Source organism: Stegodyphus dumicola, chromosome 5 (genome assembly GCF_044657685.1).
Source record: "Stegodyphus dumicola isolate Sdum_Otavi_A_Nest chromosome 5, ASM4465768v1".
Classification (NCBI taxonomy): domain Eukaryota; kingdom Metazoa; phylum Arthropoda; class Arachnida; order Araneae; family Eresidae; genus Stegodyphus; species Stegodyphus dumicola.
Genome location: NC_140772.1, coordinates 193659 through 217718, shown reverse-complemented (window position 1 = coordinate 217718; position 24060 = coordinate 193659). Strand labels below are relative to the sequence as shown.

At 32.1% G+C, this 24060-nt stretch overlaps 1 protein-coding gene and 1 long non-coding RNA gene across 9 annotated transcripts in view; one reads left to right on the top strand and one right to left on the bottom strand.

The window, feature by feature from the left end:
* Positions 1–24060, bottom strand: part of LOC146996995 (cullin-5-like) — a 332836-nt gene that overhangs the window by 244933 nt on the left and 63843 nt on the right. For 6 of the 8 annotated variants that reach the window (XR_015041051.1, XR_015041050.1, XM_085816413.1 and 3 more), the window contains exon 2: positions 6349–6448. The exons of the other annotated variants lie outside the window; for them this stretch is intronic. Coding sequence is in view for 4 of the 6 variants with exons in the window: in XM_085816413.1 (XP_085672539.1) it covers positions 6349–6448 (100 nt within the window). In the remaining 2 variants the exon portion in view is untranslated. The remainder of the gene's footprint in view (positions 1–6348; positions 6449–24060) is intronic. 8 annotated transcript variants of the gene reach the window in all.
* The window catches only part of LOC146996996 (uncharacterized), a 216420-nt gene that overhangs the window by 143619 nt on the left and 48741 nt on the right, over positions 1–24060 (top strand). The window lies entirely within an intron of this gene.

Sequence of the window (24060 nt, the reverse complement as noted above, 5' to 3'; positions counted from 1 at the left end):
AAAAAAAGAGATATTAATAAATATATATCAAATGTAATTAACGTTAAGGAGCTAAAATTTTGAGAGCTAATTTTTTTAAAAACTACTCATACGATTTTTACAAAATTTTGCAGACTGGCATAATTACGGAAAAAAATTGGTATGTTATTTCAGAAAAAGTGTGATTTTGTGTCAAAATACCTATGTTAGAATAGTGCCATATATAAATCTAATACATATCCTAAGTCACGCTTTCAAGACATGAAAAACACAATATGAATTTTGTCAATTGGCACAGTGGAACAAGAGTTATAGAACTGTCCCCCCCTTTTTTTGTGCAGTGCACATAAAAATTACTGTTGCTAACTATGATATAGAACTATCTTGTGTACACAAAAAACAATTGGATGTGCATTATCATGGAATAAAATTATGGTTTTTAAGTGGCCACATCCGCATTCGAGCATCACCTTTTTAACTAGGCAGTTAAGCCTCTCCAATGCAAATCTGTTGCAACCTTTCTTTCTTCAAATCAAAATATCACATATATACATACAAAAAAAAAAAGAATTTTACATTCAAACTCACATACAATTTATATTTTAGCCTTCCTCTCGAAAAACAAAAAGAAAAATGAACTACAGTCAAAAGTCGTTAATTCGGACACCCATAATCCGGAATGATCTATAATCCGGACCTCAAAGCTACAAACTTTCTGTGCATGCGTCGCATTGACGCATGCACGTAAGACCTTTGCGGCTGCGAATATGCTTGTGCGCGTGTGCAAAATATGTTTACGAGTGTACAATGTACAATGGACAGTATAAGCTAAGCTAAAATTATCTATTTCAGTTAATGTTGCAGATTGCGTTGTTCCTTAATCTTCAAATTGGATCCGGCTTATTATTTTTTGCAGACTATTAGAGCAATTTTATAAAAGTAAGCTTGAACTTTCGATTATGTGAAATAGAATTTCTAATATATATTTATTAATATGTAAAGGATCTACAAAGCGAAAGTATGTTTCGAAGTTCATTAAACAAAAAGTGGAATTGCTGCAAAAAATGGATAAAGGCATATCCTTTATTTATCTAAACTTTAACGTTTATTTATCTAAACTTTGTTTATCTTTAATGCCAGGGTGTGCAATGAATTGGAAGTTGATCTGTCAGCACTATCCTTATCTTCAGGGCAGATGTTTTTATTTTATTTGGCTTATAATTCCTTATTAAATGTAGTATTTCATCTCGATGTACTCCGTCTTTCATATGATTTAAATCAAATTCCTCGTTATTATAATTCGCTTCCGATAGCGAAGAAAGTGACAGAGGTTATTGAAAACGGAAAAATTTCGATTCATAAATTAGTCAGTAGACACAGCAATTACAGGACTTGAACAATGGAACTTTATAACTGAACAAGAAATTATGTCTGTTTATAGAATTAAAGAGAATGTATTATCACATAAAAAACGAAGCAACTTAAACAACTTACATTAAAAGAAATGTTTAATAAAGTAAACAAATAAATATTAAGCTGCTTTTTTTTTTTTTTTTTTTTTTTTTTTTTTATTTATTTTGATAACCTTTAGATCATAATTGTTCTTTATTTCATAAATTACGGTTTCATATTTTTAATTTTATAATTTCTGCATGCCATCTTACCAGATTTAAACTGATGATCTATAATCCGGAAAAATCAATAATCCGGAATCGCCGAAGTCCCGACGAGTCCGGATTAACGACTTTTGACTATTAATAACACATAACCATAGACAGCAGCTTGAAGAGAAATTAGTAAATGAGAAAAATTTCATAATTAAGATATTCATAAAATAAAGAATAAAGAATTCAAATACATTACGAATCAAGACTGGAAACAAAAGAGAATATTCAGTAATAAAGCGAATATTATCAAAAAGAATTTGCAGCTGTTAAGGCAATTTCAACATTATGAAGTGATTTTAAATCTTGAGATTATACAGTTTTTCAAAAACCTATAATTCCTACATATGTAACTAAAATACAAATAGTTCACTGCAGAGCTTGGTTTTGCAGCCATAAGCCAAACAGAAAGCAATTTTTGTATTCTTTAATGAACATAAAATAAACTAAAACAAAAAGAAAGGTTTTATTTTGATAATATAAAAATTCAAATTTTTTTTTTAGTTAATGCATTTTCAAAAAGATGAAAATTAAATTCAAAAATCAATATCGTTTATTTAATAGGGAAAAATTTACTCACAAAAATAATCAGATACTTTAAGTAATAGTAAAAAATTTACATTGTTTTTGCTTCTTAGTCTTTCATGAGATCACCTTTACACTTGATCACTTCATTTAATCTTTGGTCGCCCAAACGGTATAGTGGTTAGGGAAGCCCACTACGGTACCGAAGGGCCCGGGTTCTCCGGGAAGTCCAACCTCTCTTTGGAGTAGGCTCTCGAAAGCATTGTTCCATGTAATATGAATAAGACAACAACAACATTTAATCTTTGTGGCATTGATTTTACGAGTTTTCTGTTATTTTTTGAAGTATTTTTATGCCACTCCTCTTGGATTACTGCTATGAAAATATGCTCAATTTTCAATTTTTGTTTCTAGTTCCTTCCAAATATGTTCAATAGGATTCCATTCTGGCGATTGGAATACTGCCTTAATTACTTTTGGACACTTATATAACAGCCAGAGTCTAATTGTGCACAGTATGCTTTGGATCATTGCCCTGGTAGAATTTGAAACTATTTTGAACAGTAAGTTTTTGTGCTGACGATGCCAAATTTCACTTCAAGATGTCAAGGTACTTATACTGATCCATAATACCATCCATAAACTCTATACTACCAACACTGGAATGTGGCATAGATTCTCCAATTGACCATAGACTCATACTCCTTCAATGTTTAATAGCTTGCTGAACTAAAGTTTTGCTGTTCGGAAAGCTCTTCTTTTGAGTTTCCTACACACCCTGAGCAAAAAATGTTAATTTGCTTTCATCAGCAAACAACACTTTTTTCCAGCAGTCAGGTGTCTTTTGTTTCATCAATTTTGTGAAAGCGAGTTGAAATTTTCGATTTTTTCTTTAACCAATATAAAATTTTCTTCTTGCTACTCGCTTCTACCTACAACTACCATGATACTGCTCCAATACCAATACTCTACAATACCAATGCTCCAATAATACTATCCTACAAATTGCATTACTCTTCTTACAGTTTATGGATTTACACATATTCCATATAATTCAAGAAGTTCCGCAACAAGTTTAGGAGCACTCAGTCTTGATTCCTTTTAATATTCCTTAGAATAAAATGCTTCATTCTATAAGAATAAGATAACTTAAATGGTCGTCCAGGTTTATATATATTTATATATATATATATAAGTAAATAGGCAATTTTTCTAATAAATTTCCCTTTCTTTTGATGGAAATCAATAACTAATCTGTGAGTTTCTAACAATGTTCCCTTTCATTGCAAGAATACATTAAAATAACCACTGCAAGAAAAACTAAAATAACAAACATTTTCTAAAAAGAAAATTTGAATTAAAATAGCAAATGATTTTTAGATTTTTGCCTAGTTTCTTTATTCTAATTCCATAAAATACTGTTTTTTATTTATTACAAACAATTTTAGTTAGAAATTATGAAAATGCCCGATTAATTTTGTGATATCTTTTTTCCCCATTTCAGCCTAAAATGCTATAAATCCTTTGAGAATATATAGTCAATAAAATGGGAAACACACAGAAGTTCTTGTCACTCAATAATACTCCCTAACTTTTGAAAATATCTGCACAACTCTTAAACATCCCAAACATAATTTCACAGATATAATTTCATTTGAAAATAAAATTTTACAGTTGTCTCTCAAACATAAGGACACTAAAATTAAATAAAATTTGATCAGGAAATTGCTAAAAACAAAATCTGCAGCTTGATGAAATATATGGCAGTAAAAATAGCAAAAGCAAAACATTTAATTTTTTTAATTTACTATTTAATTTTTTCAAATTAATTTAGTACAAAAACAGAGCTAAGAAAATATGAATTCAAAGGGAATATTTTTTAATATTTTATTTAAAAGCTTTTCTCCTATTACTTACAAAAATTTATAGTCACCGATAATTTTTGTGAGACACTGTATGAAAAAATTAACATGAAACACAGTTTAACAGTTTTAGTTTACTTCAGTTTTCTAAAACTGAATACATGAATACATCAAAACTGATAATATTGACATTCATAAATTAATGGGAAAGAAAAACATTATTTGATACATATACAGATAATCCTACTTTATATCACTTTTTTCACAAAAAAAGTCTTCCATACCACATTTTTCAATTTATGAAAGAAATCTAAAGAGATTTGGGGCTTTCATGAGAAAAAAGAAAAATGTAAAAATAACATTTGCTGCTTCTTTCAAAGCATCAGCTGGAGAAAAATATAGCTTCGACTGCAAAAAAATATGCAAGTATACAGAGTTTTGTCTACCATTTTGATGATCTATGATAGATTTAATCATTCTAATGCTGTCATACTTCCAAGTCTGTAATACGAGCTATCAAATACTGACTTTTAGCTTTGAGGCACATAGATAATTGAACTACAGTCATGTTGACCTGGTGAATAAAAATGACAATTTTTTCTCTGTCCACCAATATTTCCTAATTATTACAACCTCTGCTATTTAAACTGTGCCTAAATTATTGCCAAACAAAGAGCAGCCCTAACCATTCTGAATTTTAGTCCACCTGCTATGAAAAGAGGTTTGAGTAGAACTGCTGCTTTGGCACAATCCATTAACTTGAGGGATAATAGATTTAAAGTTGTAAGTTTAAGCATTTATATGGAGAAATTCTTGGGATCAGTAAATGTTTTTGTGTCTACATTCAAAAGAATCATGGAAATATACTAGTTACAGACTGCATATGAGATGTAAATATGTTTGTTGCACACGTTCTTAATTTTTTCTTGATTAAGACTCATTGATAATTATCTGTGCACTGCTTAAATAAGGGGGATCAACAAGGAAGTACCCTTTTACCACAGTACCCTGTATTGCCTACCAGCTCCCCTTTTGACTAGTGATGAGTCGGTACTACCGAACCGGGTATTTTGTAACGGGTACTGAAAATCGGTACATCCAAGTACCTGTTACTTCAGTACCGAAATCGGTACTTTTCGGTATTCGTTACTTTTGTTTTCGGTATTCGTTACTTCTGTACCGAAACGGATACTTTTCGGTATTCGTTACTTCTGTACCGAAACGGGTGCTTTTCGGTATTCATTACTTCTGTACCGAAACGGGTGCTTTTCGGTATTCGTTACTTTGTAATGAAAATATGCATCTCTTCTCAGTATTTCGGTATTCGTTACTGGAGGATCGATGAGGGTTCAGCTCACTTCGGTTTTGGTACGAGGACAGTAGTATCTGGTTGTATTTGTGAAATGGTGATATGCGCTCCTCTTGTCCATGAATAGTCTGCTCCTCAGACACTTCCGTAGTTGATATGTTTTCTGATATTCAAAATCTTACTCCGTACAGATAAAATCAAACACGTGGTGACGTGGCAGAGTTCCTTCAGTGCACAAAATCGTTATCAGTACTCCAAATCGTTACTAGGGCACTTCGGTACTCCAAATCGTTACTAGGGTACTTTGGTACTCCAAATTGTTACTAGGGTACTCCAGTACAGCAAACCGTTACTAGGGTACTATGGTACAGCAAACCGTTACTCCGGTATTTCGTTACTTCGGTTCTCCAAATCGTTACTTGGGTATTCGGTACTTGAAATCGGTTTTCGGTACTTTTCAAAGTAATGGTTACTTGAGTAACGGGTATTTTGTACCGGGTACTTGTCTGTACCCGTTACTCTCGTACGGGGTACAAGAATGTACCGAAGTTGCCCATCACTACTTTTGACACAGCTTAATTCAAGGTTGTCATTGCTATTATCTCTAAACTCCTATATTTTTAGCTATCGTCCCAGTTGAGTTTACATGTTATTTCTGTTTATTTTGACTCTGCATACTATTCTTATTTTTAGCACTAATTTAAATTAACTTAGTTGATATTACTTAACAGTTCTTTTAAGGCCTCAAAAGTATACAAAATTTGGTCATACAATGATTGATAATTACCTTTACACTATACGCCTTTTTACATCAAGTATGATTGAACAAAATTGTTCTATTTTCATAAAACAGATAAAGGCTGTATATAATCCTTACCATATTAACTTTGCTTAATAGTTTTCTGAAAAAGCTAATTACAGATACCTTTATGCAATAAAAAAACTATACAAAATATTAAACATTAGTCAAAATTTTATACCAGAAAAAAAATATGAAGCTATTACTTACAGATTGAGCTTGTGGAGTAAAATCTAGGATATGCTCCTGCAAACTCTGATACAATTTTAATGCACTGTTATCTTTACCAAGGCAAACATTATGTACCAACCTATAGAATAAAAAATTTTTTAAAAATTAAAAAATTTTAAAAAATCTACCTCAGTAATTATTATTTTAGCTCAAACCAATACAGTTTAATATTTCCAATCTGTACATCATTCCATTAAGTACACCTAAACATGCAAAATTCAAGTCATTTACTTTAATGTGTATTATATATAGATGATGCTTGTTATGACAACTATAAGTAGTATTTTATAAACTGGTGTAAAACATCCTTACCTGATGAAAATATAATCAATTCCTTTCATTACATCATAGATGGTAATTTCAAAATATGAAAAAGCGGAGAATCTTGCAGAAAACCAGGAGTTGCCAAGAAGTGGTGTTCTTTTTTTTTTTTTTTTTTTTTTTTTTTTTTTCTGGGCAGCAATGTCATTTCAAAATAACTCCATATTAATTCAAAATTTTTTTGTAATATACTATTGTGATTGACTATTGAGCTATTTATAATGTGTTTCTGGTGTAAAATATATTAATATTTAATTAGATATTCTACATTTTATATTCTTTGGCTACTTCAGTTTTATATTTTTGTAATGTGAGAAGATCCTGAGCAAGGCAGAATTTTATTTAATGACGTACTTTTTCAGTAGGATGAAAATAAAATGAATAATTAATGTTCATACTACAGTCAAAAGTCGTTAATCCGGACTCGTCGGGACTTCGGCGATTCCGGATTATCGATTTTTCCGGATCATAGATCATCAGTTTAAATCTGGTAAGATGGCATGCAGAAATTACAAAATTAAAAATATGAAACCATAATTTATGAAATAAAGAACAATTATGATCTAAAGGGTATCAAAATTTACAAAAAGAAAAAGCTTAATATTTATTTGTTTACTTTATTAAACATTTCCTTCAATGTAAGTTGCTTCGTTTCATGTGATAATACTTTCTCTTTAATTCTATTAAACAGACATAATTTCTTGTTTAGTTACAAAGTTCCGCTGTTCAAGTCCTATAATTGCTGTGTTGAGAATACTGACTAATTTGTCAATCGAAATGTTTTCGTTTTTAATAACCTCTGGGTCACTTTCTTCACTATCGGAAGCGAATTATAATGACGAGGAACTTGATTTAAATCATATCAAAGACGGAGTATATCGAGATGAAATACTACTATACAAATAGTACGGAATTATAAACCAAATAAAATAAAAACATCTGCTCTGAAGATAAGGATAGTGCTGACAGATCAACTTCCAATCCCCAGCGTGAAATTGATAAACAGATTTCGGATTTCAAAACATACTTTCGCTTTGTAGATACAAATTACATATTAGTAAATATATATCGGAAATTCTATTTGACATAATCTTTCTAATCTATCATAATCTAATAATGACGTTTCTGCCCCCCCCCCTGCCGCAGAGCAGTGTGAAATTGATAAACAGATTTCGGATTTCAAAACATACTTTCGCTTTGTAGTAAATATATATCGGAAATTCTATTTGACATAATCGAAAGTTCAAGCTTACTTTTATAAAATTGCTCTAACAGTCTGCAAAAAATAATAAGCCGGATACGATTCGAAGATTAAGGAACAACGCAATCTGCAACATTAACTGAATTAGATAACTTTAGCTTAGCGTATAACTCCGTTACACATTAAACGCGCATGCGCACAAACATATTCGCAGTGTAAGGGTCTTATGCGCTCCTGTAAACGCCTGTGCGCATGCGTGAACGCGACGCATGCGCAGAAAGTTTGTAGCTTTGAGGTCCGGATTATGGGTGTCCGAATTAACGACTTTTGACTGTATTATGTAAACAAACTTACTATATGTGAATAAATTAAAATATCATTTTTTCATGTAAAATAAATTAAACATAAATATTAACTGATTAAATGTTGCTCGAATCACGATGAAAAGTTCTGTAAATACCTACAGCAAATTAAGACAAATCAAATAAAATTTAATAGGAAAAGTTATGCTGAAAATCATTAGAAGTGAAAGAATGGAATTAGCCCAATTTCAGTTTCCTTTACTTAATAAACTGCATTTATTGGCAGGAAATGTTTTACTTTGTAAAAGATAAAAATTTGAAATCAGGAGATATAATGAAAAATTAGGAATTTCCTTCTAAAATTGGAAGTTGGTAATTATGTAATACAGGGTATCCAGGAATTCCTTCCCTGCTTATAAATATTCATAACACATAAAATATGACATAAAGACACATACTTTTTTACCTTGAATTGCATGTAACATATTCAAGTTTTTGTGTACTTTTGTGTGTGTAGTAAGTTTTGTGTAAATTTCTACATGTGATTCTTTCATTGCCCAAAGGATATCCAGGTGATATTTCAATTCCATCCTTGTGTTGGTCAACATTACATGAGGGATGGATGTTATGACTTCAGTAATTCTGCATTGTAATACTACAATACAGGCATGAAAGCGCATGTTGGCAAAAAAAGCTGAATAACGCGCGGACACAAAATTACACAAAAACTAATTGCGCACGCGCGACCTCAAAAAAAAAAAAAAAAAAAACATTTTAATGTAAAAAGTATTAAACATATACATATAATTAAACTAAAATAATACTTGTACTTACTATTTTGCTATTAATTTTATCTTGTAAAAAAAAATTAATAAATCACCAAGAGATTGTAATGAATTAACCTTCTTTAAGATGCTATTTATGTAACTTAATTTAACAGTTGATACATGAATACTGTACAAAGCATTACAACACACTAATATACATATTTATGTTATATATTACTGCCCATTTTCAGGCAATAACAAGTTTTAGAGATAATATATAACTGTTACTATAGCTCTCAATTATCTTCAATAAACAGTACTTTGTATAACAAAAGAAAAAGTAGTCATATGAGATAATATAGTTACAAAATAACATAGTTAAAGGAGGAATACAAAAAAATAGCTATTTTGTCTCAGTCTCACTCGATCCTGATTAAAAATTTTTAGGGAAAAAGCTTTTTCTTTTTTGCTACTTTTGCAGCCAACTTTTTTAATTTCCGTTTGCGAGTTTGTCTCGATTTCTTTTCAGCAGCTTTCATACAATCCATTGATACATTTTTATTTTCTTCTTTATTTTCTGCAATGTTTAATTGCTTTTTTTTTTTAGATTCTCGCTCCTCCTTTTTAATCTCTAGCTCTTCTTTGTACAGTTTATGAGCATTCCTTAAATTTTTACATGGAGTTTTGTGTACTGGAGAATGCATGTGGTTATCCTTATGTCCGACAGATGGCACCAGCACTGATGGCTGAAATTATTGAAGTCAGCTCTTGTTTTACGGTTGGTTGCTCTTCTTTGATTCGATATCCTGCGCATCTAGTTCCGCCTTTCCACATAAGCCCCACCTACTTCGTCTTGATGTGAAACAACGTATTTCGTGATCTCAGCTCAGGCAAACTCGAAAAGTTCGCAACAAGGAGTGCCCACGTTTGATCGCTAACCCAGCGTAATATTATACGATGGCATGATGTAAAGTTTTTTTACAAAGAAAAGAGGAAGAAAGAGAGCATGTCCTGTATTTACCTCCCCACACAACACCACGCCGGTCGCGATTTTTCAACGGTTCTGCATCGATCTCAGAAACAGCCTGGGTGATGTTCAAAAAAGCGGAATTACGCGAAAACACAGAAAACTTTGATACCTGTACAATATCATTCACTGGTGTCTAGTAAACCTGGTCCTTGACATAACCGCAAAGGAAGAAATTCAGTGGTGTTGTCTGGTGATCGTGAAGGCCAGTTTATGGAACTATCCTAATAGGCATGGATATCTAACCACCACTAAATTAACGCACTATCTTGTGGAAAATTAAGTCCAGAATATCCCAAATCTGTGGCACAATAAGTAATTGCAATATATTGCGATAGGTATTGACTGTGATCATCTTTTGACTGAAGACACAGGTTCCATGATTTAATTGTGCATAAAATCGCACCACACATTCAGCTTGTGGCTGTTTCTGATGGTCTCCAACATAGTGTGAAGAATCTCGCATTCCCAGATTCTAGCATTGTGTCACTTGACACCACCATTCAAATGAAATGTGGCCTCATCTGAGAAAAGGACACATTTCAGATAGTCAATATTTTTTTCAATCTCACACAGCTTGGCAACAGCAAAGTCATAATGAGCAAGGCAATCAATCCAACAAACAAAGTAACAGTAAGCATGTACACCAAAACTTGAATATGTTACATGCATTTCAATATAAAAAATATTTGTCAATGTGTTACATTTTGTGCTTTATGAATATTTGTAATCAGAAAAAGAATTTTGGGACATATTGTATAGTGATCACTCGGTACAGTTCAAAAGCATGACAATGTAATAATAATAAATTAAATAAATAATAAATGAATAATTTATGCTAACATAACTTATTAACACAAATTTTGTAAAGTTTGAAGGCAACCCACATAGGTTCCTATTTTTGAAGTAACAAATTCTTCAGAATTTTTCTGCGCCTTCAAGAAGATGAAACAATGTCATCTTTCTTGAAATTTATAGTTTAATATAAAATTTAAGCAAATTGAGATATCTTTACCAAGTTTTTATTTTTAATTCCAGTAAAATTTTATTTTTAATTTAACCACTTAATTCTTTAACTAATTATAAAGCATACAAAATCTGTAAGTAAAGCAATACGAGTATGTTTAAAACAGAATTCTAGATCTTGAAGAAGAATTAAATTTTGATTAATCTTTAGTTGTATCTCACTGCTGATAATGGTTAAAAATATATAACATGTCATAGCTTTCAACCCTGAACATGAAAATTCAAAAGGTTTTTCAGACCCGAAATTGGGTGTTTCTGGAAGTTTTCTGCATTGTATGGTAGCACCTTTTCAAACGAACTTCAAACTGGCCTTGAAGACCCTTTATAATGGTTATTCAACTATTTATAATGATTCTGATGTAAAACATATTAATATTAGTTGGTAAGTTAAATTAAAATTTACTTTTTACTTGAATTTTTAGTATTACTTATGTATTTTTTTATAAATAGCATCTAGTTTCTTTTTGATTTATTTGCATAATTTGTGCCAGGGAAGTTTTTTTTACGCAAGAGTTTCTAAATTACTTTGGTTTTCTACTCTTAATTGACTTTAGTTATCCTAGTCTTTACTTGCTAATTTCTCTAAATTCCACTTGTTTAAATTTCTTTTTAGTAATTCACAATTTTTGGTTTTGAATTTTTCTTTTACCCTTGCCTACATGAATGACGAAACATGAATTGAATAACTGAAGAGTTAGGTTTGGAGGCAACTTCGCCTTGATAAGTCTGTCTCCTGCCTGCTCAACAATTATTCACTTATGCATTTTTATAAATTTTTAGGATTAAAAAAAAATTATTGGAATTACATATTATACATTTATTATATATTCATAGATTTTGATACTTGCACTTGATTTACATATGCTCTCAGAATTTAATGATATTGTAGATTATTATAACATAGCAATAATTAATCATTTATTTGTAATTCAAGTTCATTTAAAATTTAATCAACTTTAAATTTGCTTTTTACGAATAGAGAATGTTTTTTTAAAATTTAATATTTAATTAGATCTTCTAAACTTTAAATTAGATATTCTAAATTTTATGTCCTTTGGCTCTAATTTAATTTTGTAATTTTCTTACACTTTTATACTAAAAAAAAATCTTGAGTAGAGAAGGAAGAGTTTAATTTAGTGCAGTACTTTCAAATGTGACAAATATTATATTAAATAATATACATACAGTTGTGTAGATAAACACAGTACTGTACTATTCACTGAAGTAAAACAAAATGAAATATAAATACTACCTAATTAAACATAGGCTGAATTTTCATAAAAGGTTCGATACTTACACTTACCTGGTGCAATTTAATGATTTTTTTTTGTAAGTAAAAAGATAAGTTACTTGATGAGTGCAAGATTGTAGTTTTTGCACCTGTTTTTAAAAAGATTTCCAAACTATCAATATTTATTTTAAGTTGGCAAGCATTATCAACAAATGAGCATGTAAGCCTATTTTAGCAATTTAAAATGCAAATTTTAATTATTAAATGAGGATTATGTGATGCATTAAAAAACACATTACATTCATCTCCAGATCTTTCCGTAATTTTTTAGCATTCTTCTTCCAAGTACACAGTGCTCTGTTTTCACTTTAAAAAAATCAGAGAATTCCAGAGGCGGGAGGGCTGTGTGATCACCGAGGCAAGCGGCAGCACGATCGCTGCGCTCCGTAAAAAAGTGAAAATTTTTCCTTTCCTCTTGGTGATTATCAATTAAATTTCTTTGAAAAATTTTTTATTTTTCCTCTACAAAACCTATATCATTCCAATGAATTTCGGCTCCGATGTTGACGAGAATAAAACAGCGGACAATGTAAGGATATACTTCAAAAGACTGGAATTTTAAGATAAGTACTTTTCTTTCATCTAAACTAAATCAAATTTCTATAAATAAGTGCCTTTAAATCAATAAATCTTAATTTTTCATCAGTTTAAAGCATTAAAAAATACTTGAAATTGCCATTGCTTGTGGCTTCCTTTGTGTATCAACTCGAAACAGACGCCAGCATTATCAGTTCACCTCTGTCAACACTTACAAAGCCCTTAAGGAATCTCGAGAGAGGGAAAATTTGGGGATGAGAGGGATAATTTGGGCATCGCGCTATTTCCCTCTCGGATCTTCTGGATTCTCTTTTCTTTCTAGATCGCTTGAATATAGTTTCGCCTTTAAATAATATTATACCTCACCGATTTTTCTCATACTGTTCTTTGCTATCTGTTAAATGTCCATATGTAAGGGATGGTTTATTCTTCACCGCCTTAAATAAATTTTTAGAACTATGAGCTTATATAAATAACAGTGTGCCTCATTGTGTTATATTAACATTATTTAACTAGTAATAAATTATGATAGTAGAATAATTAATCTTGTAATAAATTATGATAGTTAAATTAATAAATACTGTTTAATTTGTGTTTTTAATACATATACTCAGTTATTTACACACATAAATATATATATATATTTTTTATTTTATTTTTTTATTTATTTATTTTTTTTTTTTTGGGTGTATGCGGTTGTGGTCTTGTATTGTATATGGTTCTATGTTGTTAGTCTGCTGCTGCTTTTTGAAAAATGTATGAAAATGTTGAGAATGAAAGTAGCATAAGTTACTTTGGTTAAATTAATATATACTTTTGTTTGACGACCTTTGTTGATATCTCAGGATGCAAGCATACATATTACTTTATATTCCATGCTAAATACCTTGATACGAAGCATTTTAACACCGTCAATATTTGTTTTTTCCCCAGTAACACATCTATTCACCATTACCAAACACACTCACTACACAAACACACCTGTGAGACACTATTTATTGTAAATGAAGACAGTTTCTTCTCCTTTTAACTACACTCATGGACACAATCGTATTTTAGGATATTTTCTACTTCTTTTCGTTTTCTTTCTATAGGCCCTTTTTTTTTTTTTTTTTTTTTTTTTTTTCTTTTTCCCTCTATTATTTTTGGGCCATTTATTTAAAATTTTATTTTGTCCCATCTTTTCTTCCTGGCCTTTTGAACTCGTACAAGATGTACGAAGTTCCTTTTTACTCTCCTCAAATACGAAATTGCCCCTCTTTCTTTATACCTTTCCTCGCACCTATGCTTGATTTTTCGCCCATCGGTGCAGAAAGACTTAGCGGGTGCAAAACAAGACATCTGTCTACTTTGTCTGTCTGTCTGTCAGAATTCCAGAGGCTCGGCATTGCGCAAACCTCAGCAATACTGGCTACCTACCAAAATGTGTCTCCTCACTGTTCCCTTTAGAGGTTTTGTATCAAAATTCTGTATTTCTGCAGAAATTTTACTGCAGTTTCTTCCACTGCTGACAAATCCCACAAAAGCTATTGGATCTTGAAATACATTAAGAATACATACAAAAATGGAGACATTTCTTGACTGAAAGATTGTTATGAGCAGGGTTGCCTGAAGAATAGCTATGCACATGATTCCTAGAGTTTGCAACATTCGGAAAATTTGGTGACTTCTAAGAAGACAGTTGCAATAACACATACATACCAAAAGTTTTATACATACCATGTCTACAGAGATAAATCAGATAAAAAAAAAATTATTATGAAAAAGCATGCTGAAATTCACTACAGGTGGCAGAATCAAATTTTCACACTTTTAAGTTTCATTAATTCAATGAAGTTCATTTATTCATGGGGGGAAAAACTTTTCTTAATAAAAGTTTAAAATTGGGAGATTTTGTGGTCTAGCAGGAGGCTTGGAGATGCAACAAAAAAAGTCTCCCGATAAAACTTAAAGAGTTGGCATATCTTACATGTATATATAGAAAGAAAGAATAGCATTAATAAAACACCCACAAAATGTTTAAATATAGTACAGCTGAAAAATGTGTCCAAAAATGGAAACATTAGCTAAAATGTACTGAGGTATTATATAATCATTAACTTTCCAAGTGAGTGAACCATACATATAAGTTCACAAATAGTAGTTACAAAAATTGGACAAGCTAATTTCAAACCCAAAATCAAATTATGTGTTGGAAGCTGCAATAATTCAGTGGCAATATTTATTAAATACAAAATATACACAAAGTAAAAGAAAATCATATTCCCACTCAAATAAGGAATTGGTAAAAAATTGATTTTTTTTTTTTTTTTTCCCTTTTGCAACGGCAAACTACTGCTGTAAAAATAGCTTGTTGAAACTCTCACCGACAACCACGTGATTTGCGCATGCGCGCAGCAAAACCTAAAACAGAACTTTTTTTAACTGAACTTTGAAAACTCGTGATGGACGTTTGAGTGAAACATGTAATCCTACTCTTCTGCGTTATATATATATTTTAGTTTAGTGATGTGATTGTAAATCAAATATCTTATTATTATCTTAGAAGCCTCTCTCTTTCTGTGAGTAGTGCATCGATGAATGAAATAAACACTCCCGATACGCCTTTGGATTAGAAAGAAGATCGACTAAAAGGTAAGCCTTTTTACCTTTTATTTTCTAAGGAATTATTATGATTACACATTTTTTGGCATCCCGTACCGCGAATGAAAGCAAATTGTTGATACTTGTTGAATTATTGAATACTAAACAATGACAGAATTCATCGATACATTGAAAAGGAAACGCGGCCACATAAGGGCTGCCGTTACAAAATTAATTGGCTGAATCGAAACTGAATTATCAAAAACAGAAGTGAATGCAGAGGAACTAGAAATTTCCTTAGAACTCTTAAATGAAAAATCGATCGAGTTAAAGCAAATAGATGCCGATATAGAAAAATTAATAGACATAAAGGATCTAGACCAGGAATTAAACGGTGTTGACGAATATCGTGAAAGAATAACTACATTTAAATACAAAGCTAACAAAAAATTGAAAGAAATTAATATAGAACAACAAAAATTTAGTGTGTTAAGAAGCACTGAACAGTTAAGTATTATAGAAAACATTAAAAGCGAAAATCATAATGTGAAGCTTCCTAAACTTACGATTCCGAAGTTTTATGGCGAGAGCTGCGAATGGCTGACATTTTGGAACACTTTTTCATTAGCCATACACCAAAATAAAACGCTTGACGCTATAAGCAAATTTAATTATTTGAAATCCCTTTTGGGAGGTAATGTTTATAACACCATTGACGGTTTCGATTTAACCGAAGAAAATTACGAAACTTCAGTTAAACTCCTCACAGAAAGATTTGGAAATAAAGATGTACTACTAAACGCCCATATAGACAAATTACTGAAAATAAGACCTCTAAAGGATTCTAATGACATTCAAAATTTCCAATTACATACAAAAACAGAATTAAAAGTTATTAAATTACATACAAAAACATATTCGATGTCTTGAATCATTAAATATGACCTCAGAAACATATGGAGCACCTATTTTGCTTAAAACATTGCCTGCAGATTTGGTTTTGGAATATAATAAAACACTTCGAAAATAAAATTACGATTTGAATCACCTAGTGGAATTTCTTTCTCAGCAATTAATTGCAAGGGAAAAGCTTTGCAATCGAAAGAAGCACCGTCAATTTCTCCTCATACAACCCCCTCCCCCGACAAACAAAACGCGAAAGCAAGCTGTCAACTTGGCATGATAAACGGGTACCAGATGTATCGTCTGCCTCGCAGTTGCTGTCTACAAATGAGAATCAAAATTATAAACATTCAAACTGCATATTTTGCGATTCAGATCATGAAAGTTATGAATGTCGGAATGCGAGTCGTTTAACCTTAGATGAAAAAAAGCAAAAATTGCTGAATCACGGATTCTGTTTTAAATGTTTGAAACGGAACCATATTTCCCGCTTATGCAAAACCAAAGTTAAATGTTCCATATGCGGTAAAGCTCATTTGTCAATAATGTGCAACTCTCACGGAAATAATTCTACAGACATTATTGGGGATGAAAATAATAAAAAAGACTGTGTTCTGACAAATAAATCTTGCATGCAGTTAGTAAATTTGCAAACTTTAATATTAAAACTTCGTGGGGATGGGATCGAAAAATATGTGAGAATTTTAATAGATAGTGGTTCCCAGCGATCCTACATTTCGAAGTATGCAGTTAGTATAATGAATTATAAAACAAGTGGTAAAGAAGAATTAATCCATGGTTTGTTCGGAGGAATTGAAAAGAAATAAACTCATAGTAAATATTTAATTAGATTGAGTAGTCTTAAAGGTGATTATCACTGTAATTTTCAGGTTTTGGATCAGGATAAAATATGTACTGACATTCCTCAAATTCGTAGAGATACATATCTTATTGAACTGCGAAAACATGGAATTTAACTGACATGCAGAATAAATCTTTGATTTGATGTATGAAAAATCACCTTTAAAAATTCATGTTCTTTTAGGTGCAGATGTGGCAGGAAAGCTTCTAACAGGGAAAGTTAGACAACTAAAATGTGGGTTATCATGCGTACACACTAGATTAGGATGGACAATGATGGGGAAAAATGAAAAGCGTGAGTTCTCTGACAGTACGAAAACTGTATTGTCACTTCATGTTAATGATGCTAAAATTTCGGATTTACGGTGTCTTGACTCGTAATGATGCTAATGATGCTAAAATGATGCTAAAACTCGTTAATGATGCTAAAATTTCGGATTTACGGTGACTTGACTCTGCTACAACCCACACAAGAAAGGAAATTAATGAAATCGCTAAAACATAATTTTGTCAGTCATTAAAGAGAGATAGTGAGGGTAGATATCAGGTCTCTCTTCCTTGGTTAGAAGGGCATGAGGTTTTACCTGACAACAGATTATTAGCAGAGAAAAGGTTAAAATCCTGCATCAAAAATCTTCAGTCAAAAAACTGTCTGAAAGAGTATGAAAATATTTTTAGCAAATGGGCTGAAAAAGGTATTATAGAATCTGTTGAAGATAAGAAAACCAAAAATTGTCATTAACTACCACATAGGGCTGTAATTAAGCAAAGTTCAACCACAAAGATTAGACCTGTGTTCGATGCCTCAGCGAAGGAAAGGAATGGTGTGTCCTTAAATGACTGTTTAGAAAAGGGCCCAAATTATTTGGAATTAATACCGAGTATTTTAAACAGATTTCGCCTAGGTAAATACGGGGTTATCTCAGATATATGTAAGGCCTTTTTGCAAATAGGTGTCTGTCTTCGAGATAGAGACTTTCTTAGATTTCTCTGGTGGGAAGAAGGAGATTCCGAAAAATTTAAAATATATCGACATAAGCGCGTTGTGTTTGGCGTTAATGGCAGTCCTTTTTTTCTCGCCGCCACACTGAATTATCATCTCGAGAATGTTCCTGAACATCAACAAGAGGTAGCTAAGAAATTAAGTGAATCAATGTACGTCGACAATTGTGTGGCCAGCATTGATACTATTGAAGGACTAAACACTTTCATTAATGTGTCGAAGGAAATTATGTCGACTGCTAAATTTGATTTAAGGGGATGGTGTTACAATGAACCTAGCAATGAAACTTTAAAAGGAAATCCTTGCAATAAAGACTCCGATAAAACCGTATCAGTTCTGGGGTTGAAATGGAATTTATCAAATGACACTTTGTCCTGTGACTTTAAAGATAGTTCTGTGAAACAGCCTGTCAACAAAAGGAATATATTGTCAATAGTACACAGGATTTTTGATTCGATTGGTTTTACAGCTCCTGCTACTCTGATTCCTAAGCTAATGCTTCAAGAATGCTGGAAACAGTAGATTTCATGGGATAACAATTTACCTAAAAGCATTTCTGACAAATTTGAAAGTTGGAAAAATAAATTGCACAATTTGGAAAAAATAGCTATACCCAGAAGAATTTTTGCTGACTCCGAAAGAATTTCCGATTTATCTTATTAATGATATTTATCTTATTCCGATTTATCTTATTATTATTATCTCTTATTAACGTGTTTCGTGACTCGAGTAAATATGCCACATGCATATTTATGCGAAGCTGTAATGAAAATTCCGTTACATGTCAGCTCATCTCAGCTTGATCCAGAGTGGCACCTATCAAGCCGATTTCCATACCACGACTAGAGCTCTTAGCTTGTACGATTGGTGCTAGACTAGCACATCGTGTTAAGGAAGATTTGAGACTAGAAAGCTTGCCTATTTATTATTGGAGTGATTCTATGGATGCATTATTTTGGATAAAAAAGAATGAAAACCGGGCCGTTTTCGTTCACAATAGAGTGAAAGAAATCCGTACTCTAAGTAATCCAAACGACTGGAATTATATTCCTGGAACACTAAATCCAGCTGACCTCCCTTCCCGAGGATGCAGTCCGGAAACCTTAGTCAAATAGAAATGGTGGGAGGGTCCCGATTGGTTGAGAAATGATTCAGAAAAATAGCCTACCTCTGAAATTGTACTGAATTTTGACATTATAAATGCTGAAAGAAAGAAGACAATAATTTCTGCAGTTAATTCGAATGCTATGACTGAAGTTAATTTTGATAAGATTTCTTCGTACAATACCATTCTAAAGATAATATCTTGGATCTTCCATTTTGTTAAAAATGTCAGACTAAGTCCTAATGATAGAACTTATGGAACAATTACAGCGGAAGAAATTAAAGGAGCCGAACTAACTCTTTTGAGATTAGTGCACAGCAAATCATTTTCTGGATTAGATGACAAAAGATTACGTATACTTCAACCAATGATTGATTCTAACAGAATCCTTAGGGTTAAAACTAGAATTCTGAGAAGAGATGATGCAGAAAATTTTCGAGTTTCTATTATTCTTCCTTCAGATCATCCTATTGTAGTAAAATTAATTAGAGCTAAACATGAAATGAACAATCATGCAGGAGTACAATTTTTAATATCTGCTTTATGAGAACAATATTGGATTTTGAAAACACGAAAGACTGTCAAGAAAGTCATAAGAAGCTGTGTTGTATGTCAGAGGTTCGATACTAATTCTTTGAAAACACCCATTGCTGCTCTCCCTGAAGACTGAGTAAGAGAAGCAGCAGTCTTTGAGATTGTAGGTGTTGACTTGACTGGATCGTTGATATTGAAGGGAAATCAAAAATCATGGATAGTGATTTTTACCTGTGCTGTTTTTCGCGCAGTACATTTGGAATTGATTTTCTCGCTATCAACTGAAAGTTTTCTGCAAGCACCGAGACGTTTCATTGCTAGACGTGGAAGACCCCACACCATCTATTCCGACAATGGAACGAATTTCAAAGGAAGTGATAGATTATTCAAAAGCTTAAATTGGGATAAAATCTTAGAATAAGCTAGTATCCACAGAATTACATGGAAATTTCTTCCGCCATCAGCTCCCTGGTAGGGAGGATGGTGTGAGCGATTAATAGGAGTCCTGAAAAGAATCCTTCGCAAAGTTTTAGGACGATCATCTCTGAATCATGAAGAAATTATAACAATTTTGTGTGACTGTGAAACAATAACGAATAATCGTCCATTGACATATGTCTCGGAAGATGTTGAAGATTTATCTCCGATCACACCTTCCATGTTTCTCCATGAGATTCAACACATTGGAGTTCCTGATCTGGATAATATAAATGCGAAATCTTTAAACAAAAGGCTTATTTATCAACAAAAACTTTTACAAGATCTAAGTAAAAGATTTCGAATCGAATATCTCGGACAGTTACAGCAAAATTATGAACATGTAAAAGCTTCACAACCTCTGAAAATAGGAGATCTTGTTTTAGTGTCCGATGATAATAAGAAGCGAACAGACTGGATATTGGCGAAAGTAACCGAGGATTTTCAAATCTCGGGATGGACATGTGCGTTTAGTTAAGGTCAAGACTAAGCTTGGAGAAGTTTTGCGACCAACCAAGTGTTTGTATCCTTTGGAGATAACATCATCAGATGAACAGTCTAGATTTAGAAATGTGGCAAGCAGCTCTTCTGGTGAACCAGAGACTTACTGCGATCCTGATATTCGTAATGACTTGCCTCAAGATCTTAATAGCGAAAAGATTCCATCGATGATTACAAGAACTGGTCGAATGGTAAAGCCTGTTCAAATGTTACAGTTTTAAATTTGATTTTTCAGCAAATTTAAAGCTGGGAGTATGTTGAAACTCTCACCGACAACCACGTGATTTGCGCATGTGTGCAGCAAAAACTAAAACATTAAACTAAAACTTTTTTAACTGAACTTTGAGAACTCGTGATGGACGTTTGAGTGAAACATGTAATCCTACTCTTCTGTGTTATATACTATATATTTTAGTTTAGTGATGTGATTGTAAATTAAATATCTAATTATCTTAGAAGCCTCTCTCTTTCTGTGAGTAGTGCATCGATGAATGAAATAAACACTCCCGGATATGCCTTTGGATTAGAAAGAAGATCGACTAAAAGGTAAGCCTTTTTACCTTTTATTTTCTAAGAAATTATTATGATTACACATAGCTAGTAAACAATACCAAAGAAAACAAATGGTACTCAACATATTCTCATAATCACTTTATCATTAAGTACCCCCCTAAAATGTGTTACACTCTGGCAACCATGCACATAATCACTCTTCAGACAACCATGCATATAACAATTCTTCAGCCAAACATCACCATTTTTGTACGAGTTCCTTTTGTTGTAATCAAAGTTCAAACATTTTTTATAGATGAACTGTGATACTTTTGCCTAAAATTTGATTTTAAAATATTTGCCACCAACAGAAAAGACTAAAGTAACATTTCAACAAGATTATAGCATTTTATGCAAAATCACTAAAGGGAATAATGACATGATGTGTTTGGTAAATAGTCGGTGAGCAATGAAAAGGGTGTGATATTGTCTGATTTTTTTTAAAAGTGAAAACAGATTAATGTGTACATGAACAGAAGACCAGCATAAATTACATAAGGATTTGCAAAAAAATGTTGAGTATTAATTTTTTATGTAGCATATAACCCAGTGGTTGCCAAACTTTTACGAGTCACTAGATCTTTTCTCAATTAAAATTTTTTCACGGTGCCTTCCTACCCTAAGTAAATGTAAGGCTAATCATAAGTAAGAGATAAGAATAAATAAAACTCATGTATCTTAATTATTAAACATTTTTTGTTACTTTATTAACAATAAATTAATAATTAATGTGATGGATGAGACTACTAATCACAGCACACTTTCTCAAATCATGCAATTAAACTGGATATGGCCACTCTCATTTCCTTTTCCATATTGATTTTTGCTCTATATTTACTTTTATTATAGCAGCTGCCAAAAATCCAGCTTTGCATAATACGACATCAAAAATGGAATTAAAATCCACTGAGTCTTATCACTTAGAAAGGGATGTTCATTTTTTATCGAAATCAAAACTTCTACCAATTCCTTGCTGCCAAATTCTGCTTTCAAACTATTGTCGCAAAACAACTCGGTAAGATTCTTTCTTCTGCAGAAGTAAACTCAGATGAAACAACAGTGTTAAATAGATTTGAATCCATGCAAACCTCTCAAAATTTTCATTGAGGAAGCATTTCTCAAACTAGACAATTAGCTGTGATAAACATCCTTCAAACACAGTTCTTCAGAATGATCAAGTTCATTTGACATAAAAAATTGCTGCAATCTTATAAAACAACCTTTGCCTGCATTTTGATCCAATTTTCTTCTTCACAGTTAAGAGTTTTTTTATAAAAGCTGATGCTTTTTCTGTTGACTTCAAAAGGTGCATGTTTTTTCCCTGATGACAGAGAGTAGGGGAATTCACCTTTTCAAAAATTAGGCATAAGTATGTCAATTTTATTAAAAAATTGGGATCAATAAAACCGTCTGCATCTTTGTACCATTTCCTTTAAGGAGAATAAATATTTCTACCTGCGTTGAAAGGTATGTGATAAAACATTACCACGATAGAGCTATTTTGCATTGCTATAGTACAACAAAGATGAGTGTTTGGCTTCCATATCCTCACTTACTTTTTTTAAAAAAACATGCTTTCAGTGGAGAAGATTTTATAAAATACAGTCAAAAGTCGTTAATCCAGACACCCATAATCCGAAATGATCTTTAATCCGGACCTCAAAGCTACAAACTTTCTGCGCATGCTTCAACGTATAATGCATTCACGCATGCGCGTAATACTTTTACGCAAACGCATATGCGTGTGCGCATAATACGTTTACGCATGCGCGTTTAATGTATAACGGACGGTATAAGCTAAGCTAAAATTATCTATTTCAGTTAATGTTGCAGATTGCGTTGTTCCTTAATCTTCTAATTGGATCCGGCTTATTATTTTTTGCAGACTGTTAGAGCAATTTTATAAAGGTAAGCTTGAACTTTCGATTAAGTCAAATAGAATTTCTGATGGTGGAGCTGCCGTAGGATCTACAAAGCGAAAGTATGTTTCGATGCCCATAACATAAAGTGGAATTGCTGCAAAAAAATGTATAAAGGCACATCCTTTCATTTTCTAAGAATTCCGAAATCTGTTTATCAATTTCACGCTGCTCTGCGGAAAAAAAAAGGTTCCTGGTTCCTTTTTTACCAAATGAGCTGTAGAAAGCAATGAAAAGATCGTTCGATAACACGATCGAGAAGGCACAGCTTTACCGGCTACCCTTCGCAAGAATATTCTGTTATAGCAACTATAAAGGATCAAATAAAAACAAACAAAAAAAAAATCTATATATTTTTAGCTTCTCCTTTTATTGTTTAGTTAAGCTAAATGTCTCGCTTCAATCAATTAGGAAGGTTTTTACAATATTTTGCTGCATCTCTGTGAAGAGCCAGCAGCTCTCCAAGGCACGGTAGTACACAATTTGGGAACCACTGATATAATTGCTATTTAAAATCAAAATTTATGTTTTAAATTGCTAAAGTATGTTTTCTTTTGATATGATGATAATGTCTGCCCACTAGCAATAAATGTCAATAGTTTGCAATTTTTTTTTAATTGCAAAAATTGCCAAATTGCACGATTGTGGTTGAATTAATTCGTAAGTACCAAACAATTTCACAACAAAAATTGCTGCAATACAAAAATGCAAAAAATAATAAAAGGCAAATGGACTTTACATCTACTGGTACTCCTTCATCAGGGGATTAGTGTAGCAAGAG